Below are 13,090 nucleotides of genomic sequence, written 5' to 3' on the forward strand. Positions count from 1 at the left end.
CATGGGCAGTGTTTTGTGTTTGTTCCATGTCAGCATAAACTTTCTATTTTCCCTGCCTGGGTTGGAATGCCAAGAAAGGAATAGAAAAGCACTAAAATGTTATATGTTGAATCCCAGATGGCTTTGACTTCTCAATCGAGGCTGACTCAAGCATTCCTGGCTCACCGATCCAACACGGCTGCACAGACCTAGGGATCAAACGTGAGCAAGAGGGGGAGGTGCTGCTGCGCAGGACCCCTGAGCATGGCTTCCCGGAGCCCACCTTGGCAGCAGCCACAACAGAGGGTAGGACAGAGATGAGGAGGCAGAAGTCAGTGAGGCAGTTGCTGGAGGAGGATCCTGGCTCCCTATCCCCAAGCAGAACTTCTTTCCATTCTAGTGTGTGTTTCCGCTATCCCAGGGTGTATTAGCTTTCTTTGCAATACACACATCCCCTATATACCTAACATCAGGTCAGGAACTACCTTTTGTTATCATGTGGGCTGGCCTGGGGCTTGCTTCTGTGTGGTGAAACACTGCTTGGCATGGCACAAAAAAAAAAAAAAAAGACAGGGTAATATCCAAGAGCTTTGGGATTGCTTGGAAACTAACTATTACTGAGCATGTTTAATCTGATATTAAGAAGAAAAAATATGCACCAGATGAACATGAATCTAGCACTGAAAAGTAGACAGTACAGAATATAAATGGATTTGGCTCCATTTTAGTTAAAATAGTGTCTTGTTAGTCTGCAGTTTTTAAATTTTCAAGAATGAAGTCTCCTGTTGCCATTGAAAGTCAAGCCTATCTAAAACAGGTATACAATTACTGATGTTTTATTTGTCGGTCATCTTTTCATTGAAATGTCATACATGTACAACTCATTTAGAACTGGCTGCTCTACAAGCACCAGAAAAGTGCTTGTGTTATCAGGAAGAAATGATAAAAACTTTAGAAACAATTATTCTTTCTTTCTCAGTTGTGCTGTCCACACAAATGCTGTAGGGCTTCAGAGGTCTGCTTGGCAGCCAAGAATAGCAGATGGAGTAGGTGGTAGAATTTTATTTAAGTTCATCTACTTTTGAGGATTTCCTTGATGAAGAACATAGTTTCAAGTACTGAACTTGAATAATGATTTCTCCTCAGAGATGAGAATTAATTTCTTACAGATTTAGCTGAACATATTTTCAAGTACTCTCCTATCTTAAGCCTTCTTCTGTATGTGAACTTTGGTGTTTCCAGCCTCTATAAGGACATTTGTTGATCATGAATAAGATTTATTTGCACATTCAGATATGAATTTCTTCTTCAGATTTGTTTTTCAGGAAACAATCTAGAGAATTTGGAGACTTAATTGTAGAATCACAGAAGCATTAAACTTAAACAAAGTTGCTATCCAGCAATGAAGAGTAGAAGAGAGTGGCATAAAAATATTTAGTGCAGGTTTTTAATCTACTTGGTGCATTATGAATTTGAGCATGCTCAGTAAATGATCCTGTCTTCTCTTAAACTCACTTTCCACTTGATCTTACTCTGTTTTATAACTCTTTGCATGTGCATGACTTGAAGGATATAGAGAAGTCCTGAGCTGCAGAGAACTTTCTGGGACAGATAGGAAGTGGGAAGAGCAGTTGATAAAGATGATGCATTTTAGTCTTGTTTGAAGCCATTGATATAATTTGGCATATTATTGGATAAGGCATCATTCCACATTCTCTGCCTCAATACAAATGGATTGAATAACATTTACTTCTGTAACATTAGCAATGCATAATTACATTTTTGATCAAACTGAGTTTTCCAGCTGATAGCATCTGGGAGAATGCCAAGGAAAGGAGTTTGCCTTGATTATCATCATAAAATTGTGGATGTATATCCAGGGTTCTGTTTGTTTTCTGATGCTGATTTCACAGAAAGCTTCAGCCAGAAAATTCTTTCTTACAAATACCAGATTGATGTCAAACAGCACAAGGAGACACTGACCACTTCTAGTGACTTTTCAATCTTCAGGTATAGGAAGGATAAACATGCTAAAAGTAATTTTAAAAAGGTGTATAAAACCCCTTCTTCAGATCAGTGTTTTGACCCCCTTAAGTAGAAAAAGACTTCAGGGATGACTCAGTAATGCAGTGCAAGCTATTCTGCTTCTGGGTGATTGCAGCTGCGGTTTTGTGCATTATTTTGGATCAGTGGAGAACACTGAGTCTGTATCTAAAGTACTAGTTGTGTATGTACAAATATGTACAATATGTACAAATAGCAAATTATTTGACTACAGATTTATTCTGATAAGAAACAGTGGGAGTCTTGAATACACACTGTAGTGTAATGGATATGATTTCTGTTGGGTTGCACTGTCACTTTCTCTTTTGGCCTTAAAATAAAGAGCATTTGGAAGGGAGTAGATTTTTAGATTTTATTTCCTTTTGAAATTGTCTTATTGGTCTATTGGAACATAAACAAAACCAAAAACAAACAAACAAAAAAAAAGAGAGGAAACTTCATTGTTACGTCATTCTGTTTTTCTTCCCAGAGTATGTAAGGACTCAAACATTTTTTATTATCTCAGGGCAGTTTTTAGAGGAAAAATAAGATGTATTAGGAAAAGAATGTGTTTGCTGAATTACTTTAATCCCATTGGGAACTTCTGTAGGTATGTGGGTCTGACTAGACAGAAACTCTCTTGCATGTTATCTTCTCTATCTTCTTCATTTTTGAGCACTGCTGAGCAGCTTGGGCCTCTGTATAGTTGCAGCATCCAAAAGCTTGCAACAACCCCTCTCAGTCTTATCTTTAAGTCCTATGCATAAAATGCCACTTTTTCAGTGTGACTGCTTCACAGTCCCTGAATAGGACATGTGCTTCAGCATCCTGTTACTCAGCAATGCTTTAACATAAACTTTGAAAACTACTCATGTTCTTGTAATAATAAAAATCTTAGCAGTGTTGTCTGGAGACAACTTCTTACAAGTTCCACATCATTATGTTGAATAAGAAGGGCTTGAGAGGGGGCTTCAGCTGCTTCTCTTGCTGCTTGTAACTGAATATGCTTTCATCCAGCTTTGCATGGTTATATAAAGAAACATAAATGTTGGTTAATTGAAAACGTGGTCTTGCTTTTGGTATGCTCCAGTAATGTCTGACTTTTATTGTAACTTTGATTGTGTGTGGGAAGGTTGGAGGGGGGAATGTCAGTGTGGATTGTGAACAAAATATATCACTGTCTAGTATAAGAAAAGACAGGTATGTGTCAAGGAGAAGAGGAAGGCCTGGTTTTACCAAACAAGGTGGTCAGGAAGTGGGGAAGGGATGTATTTTAAATATGGTTAGGGGAAGTTAAAGCAAGTAACGCACCCTTCATTTTAATAATTGCTCTGGGAACCTAAGGACCATCTTTTTCTAAGGCAAAAGGCTTAGCCAAGGAAGAAAGTTCATGTTACTGCAGTCTATGTTATTTTTCTGCTTCTGGGAGGCCAATGAGCCAAATAGAACTATTAAAAACTACAGAATCATCTCTCATTGAATTATTTTGAGAGAGGCTGAGAGTGGTTTGATTTGGAGGTGTCTAAATATCTTTTGTAAGCCGATACACAGCAATGGTAATTCCAGGGCAAAGTTTCCTGAAAAGAAGTAGTAAATGTAGAGCAGAGTAATGAAACCTCCCTGTAAAGTTTTGGGTTTGCATTACACCTCAGAAATGTGAAATGGGATCAGGCTATATTCCCGCTACACAGAGGCGGTAACACCAAAAGCTTTCTGTCTGTTCTGTTTGCCACGATGTAAAATGTTCCTTAGCTACCACTCAGCATGAGAGGGTGAGCTTCCACTCAAGTGTTAGACTCTCTCAGATATTTGCCACTATGTTTTTCCCATTCTGCAAAAAAGATTTAAATGTGTCTTTGCTTGGCAGCAAGCTGGGTTCAACAATCTTAACAGTAGAGCACCACAGTGGCTTTAGCTGGGCTGGATCTGTATTTCTCCAAATAATCACACTCTACAACTTTTACAAAGAAAGGCAAAATTCTTACAGTCTGAGTGACTTCTTTTTTGCTAACATGGTTAAAATTTACGCCTTTTTCTTATTGAAATGAGATACATGCAGCAAAAACTGTTGCTCCATTTTTAGTTTTGAAATTTGAATGCTACTGTTTTCTACTAAAACAATAATTTCTGAGAACTTGGACCTTAGAAAAAAGCTGGAATAAGATTAAAAGATAAAAAGTATTTGTGTGCAGCCCTAATCATATTATAAACCTAAAAATAAGGATTTAAGAAATAATATTGTAATGCTTTTATTTTCCTTTTAGATTCCAGTCAAAAGCACAGTTCTATAACATAAAATGTTTCAGAGATTTAATTTCTCTTAATGCAAGGGTTTCCTTTTTTTTTCTCTGAAAAATGTAGATGTTGAGATAAAAGTAAATATGGTAGAAATACCTGGATGGCATTGCTGTAAATTCAAGGAGGATTGAATTTTGGAGAAGAGAGAACTAGGAATTAGGTTAATCTCCAATAGAAAGTATGGTCACGTTGTTCACAGTGTGAGCAACACACAAGAGAAGCCTTCTACCTCTGTTGGAACACTGTGATTGTTGGCGTAGGAAGCGGCCTAATTCTGAAGCTTACTGAGCACTCACCAGAACTTACTCTGACTGAAAGAGATCCTTAGATCTTGCCTCAAAATAGGATAAAAATAGACTGAAAGGGTGCTGGGTTTGTTTTAGTTTGGTTTTTTTTAACAGCATGTAGTAGGAGAATGGGTAGTAGTAGTATCTGCAGACCAAGATAAAACATATTACCCAAATGGGGCCCAATTATTGTTTTATAGACAAAGTTTGGGACCAATATTCTGACTGATAAAAGTATTACAGATGAAAGGCTAATCAAGTTCAGGGAGCACTTACTGTTAGACTCTGTTAAATATGGCAGGAAAATTGGCTGAGAACCCAAAAATAATTAAGCAAGTGGAATCCAAGTGGATTAGCAAATGAGGTTTGTTTTGATGTTCTGTGCACATCATTGTCTTCATGTAACTTGAATGCATTCTCTGTTTTCTGATTGGTTTGGGGATTTTTTGGTTGCTTCTTTTTTTTCTTAATAGATACTGAAGGTGTAAATGGAAGAGAGGAGTCTGTAAACCTTAATGATGCTGATGAAGGATTTTCATCAGGAGCTTCCCTCAGCAGCCAGCCAGCTGGGACCAAACCTGTATCCTCTGTATCCCAGAAGAGCAGCTTAAGGAAAACAGCAAGTGGGCGTTCTGCTAAGGAGAAAGAAACCTCTTCGGCAGCAAAATCCAATGAGAGCCCTCGGGATTCAGTAGCTCGAAAGCAGTACACTCACCAATCCTCTGACCGGGATGGAGATATAATTGAGATGACACCTACTAAGAAACACCTCAGCCTGCCTGCTGGGCAGGTAGTGCCAAAAGCCAACAGTTTGGGCCTGATCAGGACCGCCAGTGCTTCCTCCAGTAAATCATTTGACTATGTGAATGGCAGTCAGGCAGGCTCCAGTGTTGGAGCTGGCACAGAGGGTTTTACCAGTCTAGCAGCTGGCAACACCAATCGGTTTTCAACTATCAGCCTACAGGAGGACCGGCTAGGCCAAGCTGGGGAAGGTAAAGATCTCCTTTCCCCAGGAGCTCCCCTAACCAAGCAGTCTCGATCTCCAAGTTTCAATATGCAGCTGATATCCCAGGTGTAACTTTGACTCCCTTCCTTAGTATTCCCTCTTCCCTCTTAATCCCTGGCAAGTTCATCTGTAGGCAGAACATGAACCATCATCCCACAGTGTGAAAATACTGACTGTTGTGATCTCGTTTCATTTGGTTTAGCTATCATACTGTATTACTGAAACAGCAATAATTCTTCCCTCACCTTCATCCTCCTTCCCCCTTGTAAACATGGTTGTGAAGCAGTATATCATGTACTGTATGCCTTTTTCCATGCCTTCCTTTCTCTTTGGGTGATGTGCAATCCATCGTAGGCTGATCAGTCCCATTTCAACACTGTGAGACTGGAGACACCGGCGGAAATGGTGAATGTGATCCCTATGAGATGATGCTTTGGCTTTGTTAAGAAATAGAAACGGGTTTGTTTTCTCGGTCTACAGTACTGCAAAGACTACTGGATCCTGACTTGTCTTTCTCAGAACCAGGAGTGCCTCAGAGATTCTAGTGTGACTTTGGACCTCTCTGAGTCTGTGCAATCAATTCTGGGGAGGGGATTGTCATTGCTGCTCCTGGCTGCCTACAGCACTTTTTTCATTAAATGAGGGTAGTTTTTTCTTGACTGCCCCCAGTCTCTCATCCCAGAAGCTTTTGATGTTCAGCAACTGAGACATGCATATTAAGAAGCTATATTCCCTCGGAGACAGGATTCTAGGTTGATAATGTAGGTTACAATGCACTGCTAATGGCGTTGTAGCCATTTGTAATGTTACATGTCTTCCCCTCCAGGACACAGGGTCATTCTGCATTTAGACTAAAAGTTAGACGCCGCCATGCTGTTAAGGCAATTGGATTTGTAAGTGGGAAGGAGACACTACTTCCCCAGGAAATAATGGCTAGCTCTGCTTCATTTTTGTTGTTGCTGTTTTTGTTGTGAGGTGCTGATCACCGAATTGAAAGGTGCGTTCGGGTAAAGAGTATTTCTCAGACTTCTGTCTTTTGTACCGTGGCTGTTGGGGCACCCCCACCCCTTTCAGCTGCTTTCTCAATCTCCCTGAATTCAGTGGTGGAGTCATTTGAGGAATCCTATAGTTCAGACAGACCATACTCTCAAGGTGCTGTCTCAGGGACAGAGACAATATTTTGCCAGGAACACTGAAGTTTCAATGTGAAATGCTTTTCTAGCAATGCCGTTTGTGCAAAGGGGTACTGACAGTCCATATTTTTTTTTCCCCAGAAGGATCACACTTCATTGCCTTGGTATATATAATCTTTTGAGTTTTTTAACTCTTATTTTTTGTGGATTGGCCCTGGTCTAGAAAATGCAGAACTCGTGCCATTGAGCCAAGCCTCGAATGTATATGACTGATGTGTGGGCACTGGCTGGTACTTATGTTAGAGGACACTGCTTAGAAGCACATTTCTGGTTACTCTGGAGAATGTTTGTCATTCTCTCTCCATCTCTCTGTATCTCTTTTTGGATTGATAGACAAGGGGAAAGTTCATCCTCTCTGCTCAAATCCTGTATGATATCCTGGAAGTTTACAAACTGTAAACCTCCAGGAAAGAGTTACAGTTTTTATGTGGGCACTTTGTTTCACTGTCACTGTGAAGGATAAATGTAAGCAGTTACAAACAGCAGGCTGCCTTTGAGTGATACTCTTTAAGATATTCAGAACAATGAATGACATGGTGTGGTATTGCTGATAGTTGATTTTGGTGGGGATTTTTTTTTTAAGCTTTATTTAAAAGAGATTTTTTTTCAAATTGACATTAAAATTCATTAAAATGTTTTAAGATTTTTTTGTGGTTTGATGAGTCACTTTGCTAGCCTAGTCTTCATATCATATATTCATAAAGTGAATTTAGTGGCATCTGATGTAGAAATTCAGGTAAAGAGTAAATAGAGTCATCAGAATGACTCTATTTAAAAACCTGACAGCTTCTAAATGGAAAATAGTTTTTAAGGACCACCAGTCATGAACAGATGGAACTAAGGCAATGCTGAGATGAAGCTCCAAGGCTTACATTTCTGTAAAAATATCAAAAGCTGTATATGGTTAAAATCTTCTTTATAAAATAAAATTTTCCTAGTGGAGACAATTGGTAAGTCATGACTGGAAGTACCAAGTTTATACTTTGTAGAGACTATCAGAAAGGAAGTTTGCTTAAATATTTGGGAAAGAAAAGGTCAGGAGTGTCAGGTAATTTTCTAAGAATTACTTAAACTTAGTATTTTAAAAAGTAAAGTTGTTCATTAGCAAGATTCTCTACTTTCTATATTTGTCATTAGATGCATTTCTCCAGAAGTTTTAGGGCACTTAATTGGCATCAGGTCAAATTTTACAACCTTTTTTAAAAGCAGGTTTTTTTCTGTGGGGTCCCACACTACAAAAACTATTTCAGGAAAGTGAGATGGCTTTACTGACTTCAGATAGGGAAGTCAAATGTACATGTGTAAATTCAAATTGTCAAAAACTTCAGTCAAACTACCTTTTAAATTATTTTTACACTTCTCATTTTGATCATGTGCCTTTTTTTCTGGTTTCATTCATTGTATTTTGGTTTGTTCTTGTGTATATATATCTACTCCGTATCAGACTATTTGAAAAGAGTTCGAATTTATCCCTGTTAAAAAAAATACGGTTTTTATCTGCTGATGTGGTACATCTGTGACTTCTCAAAAATTACCCTTTCAGTGCAGTGTTTCAGTTGTGGGAGCTTGTTCTGTTGTTTTTCAGCCAAGTAATGTTGAACATTTACCTTCCCAATGGAGTCATCCCAAGTATCTCCAAGCCAGCTGTAGTAGGAGGCTCTGCAGTGCTGTGGATCATGTTGATCATTACTGCTGTGTTTCAAACCACTCTAAGGTGTGGCAATGTCATAGGAAATCTTTATACATTATGTTCAGTGCATTCCAAAGTACTGTGACAGAAATAAAATTAAAAGTGTTTGGGATATGGGTGGAGGGAATAATCTGCTGGGTTTCTGATTATATATGCTAAATACTAAACAAAGTACAAAACATACTTAAATTTTCTGACACCTGTGACAAATGTTTAGACTTAAATCAAACCTCCTTATCCTAAATTCACTCTGCTGAGTTTTTACTGGAGGCACTAGGTTTAGATTTCTGCACTGTTTGAGTGCAACTGCAACATTATAAAAGGACAAGAAGCAGAAAATTATGATTTTCCCCTCCATATATGTGCAAGCATGCACATACATGCAATTCTTAGGTGAGGAAGGGTAGATTCTGATGTATCCATATACTTCAGTAGGGAAAAATGAAATGTTCCTTGATACACATCACAATATGCTGTCATTTTGCAATATATATTTTTTTTTACTTTATCATTTTAAGAAAATACAAAATGTTGAGATTGTGAATTCTAGCTTGATTATCCTTTTCAGGGATTTATTGTGAGCAGCTTTTTGGTTGAAAGGTGTTTGAAAGGTGAACCATATTTTCATTCAGCAGAGAGCAAAGTGATGCAGTAAAAATACCTATTAAAATTATTGTTGCAAAATGACCGTTTCAATTTCTGTATTACCCCTTAAGTTTTGGAAAATTTGGAAAATTTTACAAAATGCATACTTGGGTATCACTGTCCATTTTAAATGCAGATTTCTTTGAACACCCTTTCTGATGTGAATTTGAAGTTTTTTAACAGTATACTTCATTCTGTAATGCTGAACATAATGTTGCAGCCAGTAAGCATTAGATCTAGTATTTGTAGTTTGCAAGTGTGTTGGTCTTAAATGCATTTCCAACATACTCCTGCTAGCTTTAAAGTAATTAAAGTTATCAATATAGTGAGAAAAAAAAAAAGATATTTTCTGACAAAGTATTTATTTGCACTACTTATGAATACTGGAGTTTACTGGGACAGGGTTTTTTCTCACCATGTGAGGTTTACTTGTGTGTGAGTAGGTGCATACATTTGTCACGTGTTGACAATCAATTGCCTCAACTGTGTGTATACTGTATGTAAATAGGAACGTATTTTTCAAGATTAAGGGGGAAACCTGCATCTTAGTGCTGGTAAAGCTACTCTGCAGTAAGGTGACCCCAACTCTGCTTTTTGTCTTCAGATACTATGTGGTTTGTTTTACTTCTTTAATGAAGTTTATTAGTGTTCTTGGAAAATTGTAGCTCCAGGGAAATTTTCCTCAATATTTAATGTATAACATGTTCAGAGAACTATATTTTGAAAAATTAATTTTGGAATAGATAATTCTATGCTATGGCTGTATTTTAACCTAAGAGTTTGAACTTGTCCTATTTTATCATGAACCAATGGCTATCTCCTCTAAGTGTTCAGCATTTTAACTTTGGTCACAAACAAGACATGTTTATCTTGGCTTACAAATTTAAATTAATTTGAAGTCTAAAAGAGAATCAAGAAGAACTTTTTGAATAAAATCATAAAAACCAAGCTGCACAGTATAGGTACTGCGCTCAATCCTAGAGGAGGTGGGGAAAATAGAATAGAATATGTTTGAATGAAACGTATGTACTGCACACGAAAGAAATTATTTTGATGTTAGTAGATCTAATAATCTTATCCTTAAATTCTCTCACTGCCAAAGATTTTGCTACCTTGGCATGTTTAACATGACATTAAAGCCATCAGCTAGATGTCATTTGTAACAAGTATTTATATCATAGGAATAGTTTTCATCAGAAGAGTAAATGTACCTCTTTTATTTCAGTTTCTTGTTTAGGATTATTGCAGGACTAAAGTTGCAAAATATCACTCCTTTTCAAGCATGCTAAGCAAACAAGCCAGATCCTCTGTACTTGCATCACATTCTTGATTTATATAATTTTTTATATTTTATATTATCTTCAATATTTTAAATGCTGTTTTGTTCTAGCATATGGGCCTTAATCTCTGTTCATTATTTTTATTTTTTCCTAACTGGCAGTTGGATAAACTTTGCTGTTGAAAAGTTTTCTGTTGGTGATTTGGGGTAGTAAATCAGGACATGGGTGTTGTGTTAGTGACTACATGTATCAGTCTATCAAAATTTCTGTCATGGCCAGCTGAAGAGACAAAATACTTGCCTGCCTCTTCCACAGTGGTGGAAGATGATGGTGAGCTGTGAGCAACTTGGTTTGTTCCTGGAAATAGTAAGTAGTTTTGCAAGACTGATACTTACCAGGTTTCCCATGTAGTTATTATGAAATTTTATTTAAAATAAATCTTGGAACAAGATTTTAAAACAACTGCCAGCCATTTTAGATAAACTTGCCTAGTAGGTTTGTCAAGTGTCAAGGCCTGTGATATTAAAAGTTTAGAAGAAAGCTGTGCAAGTCATAAGGGTACCTTACTGCTTCAGAAAAAGATGAAGAAAAATCTGTCCCATTTTAATAATCTGTATTTGAGATTTAGTGAAAAAAGTACAATTTTGATTCCATCCTTTTACTTATTTTTCTCTAGGCTATACTTTTTCCTGAATTTTATTTAACTGTGTTCATCAGATTTTACCAAAGGTAGTATCTGAGGGACCAGTTGAATTAAAAATGGCTCCATAAATTGTCCCTTCTATCTTAAAGGATTCTTAAGGTTTTCCTGTGAGGAGCTTGATGGGAACAGATGTATATTAAAGCTTTGTATCCATACAGTAAAACATTGCCCTACATTTTACCTTGTGCATGATGAGCAGAGTGATGAGATCAACTTTTACTGAGCAGCCACTTGGGCGTGAGCTCACAGTGTTTTACAGTCTGTAAGGTTTAAGCGGTTTTAGAGAAGACTGTCTTTGCATTCTGATACAACTTTTTAATGAGTGATTAATAATCTGTTCAGGAGTCAACATTCAAATTGCTTTAAAATGTGGTTTGGAATTCTCACAGGTTTTGATTTTAGAGGGCAAAATGGTCAGGGGGAGATTTCTGTTTAGAAGTATCTGCTGGTAAAGTGTCTCTATGGTGCTTTGTCATGGAAACTTCCTTACAAATCAGTAGTGAATCCTATGTGTTTGAGTCCTCATCCTCCCCAGAACTGATCATGAAACAGAAAAAGTAGAGCAACCTTTTACCTTTAGTTCTAAAACAAATACTTGGGAGTAACAGAAATACTGGCTATTGACACTGTTCTTTCTGTTTAGACAGTTACTGTGGTCGTGCTAGAATTTCATGTTATTAGTTTATGAAAAATGCAAGTAGTAAAAACTTTGTGGCTTCAAGTATACAGTAGATGTGAGTTAACAACCACTCAGGATAAAATAAACATGTCAAAATAGTAATAGATTCCTAGTACTGGGGTGTGTGATGTGTGTGTGTGTGTCAGTGTTCAATGATTACTTCTGTTTTCTTGCACATAGTAAATACTTTAGGGGTGGGAATTACTAGCTGGTTATTTATGGACAAATACCATATGATTAAATAAAACAGAGTCATTTAACACTTTTTTCATATTGAAGATTCCAGGAAAAAGCTAATAAAGATTTTTAATAATCAGCTGCTCTTAATACATTTTAGATTTACTATGGTAGCTTTTATTTGCTATTAGAAGATCCCAACAGCTAAATTGATATATACCCCATGCTGCATTTTTTAAATTTGTAATTCCTGTACTTGACAATGAGGTTTTTGATCTGTTTTTGTCCTTGTAAGAATACAGGACTTGCTCTCAGTTTTACTAGCAAAAAAAAAAAAAAAAACAACAAACATTCTGCGAGGATTAAAAGATTATTTTCTTACTTTTTTCATCATACCAAGTTTGTTTCTCTGAACTAAGGTTTCTGAGGATTTTTACTACTTTAGCATTATTTAATCTCATAGAAGGAGCATAAGCAGCACATAGCCCACTTCTGTGGGCACAAGGCTAGGCAAAAGGACATGGCTTGGTGGTGTGAGCCCCTCTTGACCAGCATAGCCCTGCTTGCTGGTGTGAGCCCCAGACCTTCGAGATTCGGTACTGGTGAAGGACTAAATCAAACAGGTTTTCAGTAACCGTGACTTCTGCTGTATGATGTCCTTTAACCTGGGGACCAGGGAAAGTCTTCATTCTTAGTCCTGAAGAAGGCACGTATTGAAGATCATGTTATTGGTGCATGTAAGCCATTATCTTAACTGTCTTACTGAGCTGGTTCATGCTGTTGACTTGTTGAAATGTGAAATGTAGTTACTATTGACTTTGTAAATACCTGCCAGAGAAGAAATATAATTATTTTAAATCATTGTAAATAGAGATGTATAAAACTCGACACAATCTGCAATGCAGAAAAAATTATATATATATAAATATATAAAGATGTTAAATAAATATCGTGCTGTTTCTGAACAGAAATGACTACTTTGTGACTTGCTGGTTTTTAAAGATGTGATTGAGGCTGGTGCGGGCGGGAAGGGCGCTGAGGGCAGAGCCGTGAGGGGAGTGCTGAGGGCGGAGCCGTGAGGGGGGCGCAGAGGGCGGAGCCATGAGGGGG

General features: G+C 37.4%; 1 protein-coding gene across 6 annotated transcripts in view; it reads left to right on the forward strand.

Moving 5' to 3' along the window:
• HYCC2 (hyccin PI4KA lipid kinase complex subunit 2) overlaps positions 1–12,951 on the forward strand; it is a 50,330-nt gene extending 37,379 nt beyond the window's left edge. For 4 of the 6 annotated variants that reach the window (XM_063162408.1, XM_063162409.1, XM_063162410.1 and 1 more), the window contains exons 13-14: positions 118–285; positions 5,081–12,951. In XM_063162408.1, coding sequence (XP_063018478.1) covers positions 118–285; positions 5,081–5,685 — 773 coding nt within the window. In that variant the 3' untranslated portion in view covers positions 5,686–12,951. The remainder of the gene's footprint in view (positions 1–117; positions 286–5,080) is intronic. The other 2 variants (XM_063162412.1, XM_063162413.1) reach the window with 2 other exon arrangements.
• The last annotated feature ends 139 nt before the right edge of the window (positions 12,952–13,090 follow it).

This window comes from Melospiza melodia, chromosome 8, assembly GCF_035770615.1.
Source record: "Melospiza melodia melodia isolate bMelMel2 chromosome 8, bMelMel2.pri, whole genome shotgun sequence".
In the NCBI taxonomy this organism is placed as follows: Eukaryota; Metazoa; Chordata; class Aves; order Passeriformes; family Passerellidae; genus Melospiza; species Melospiza melodia.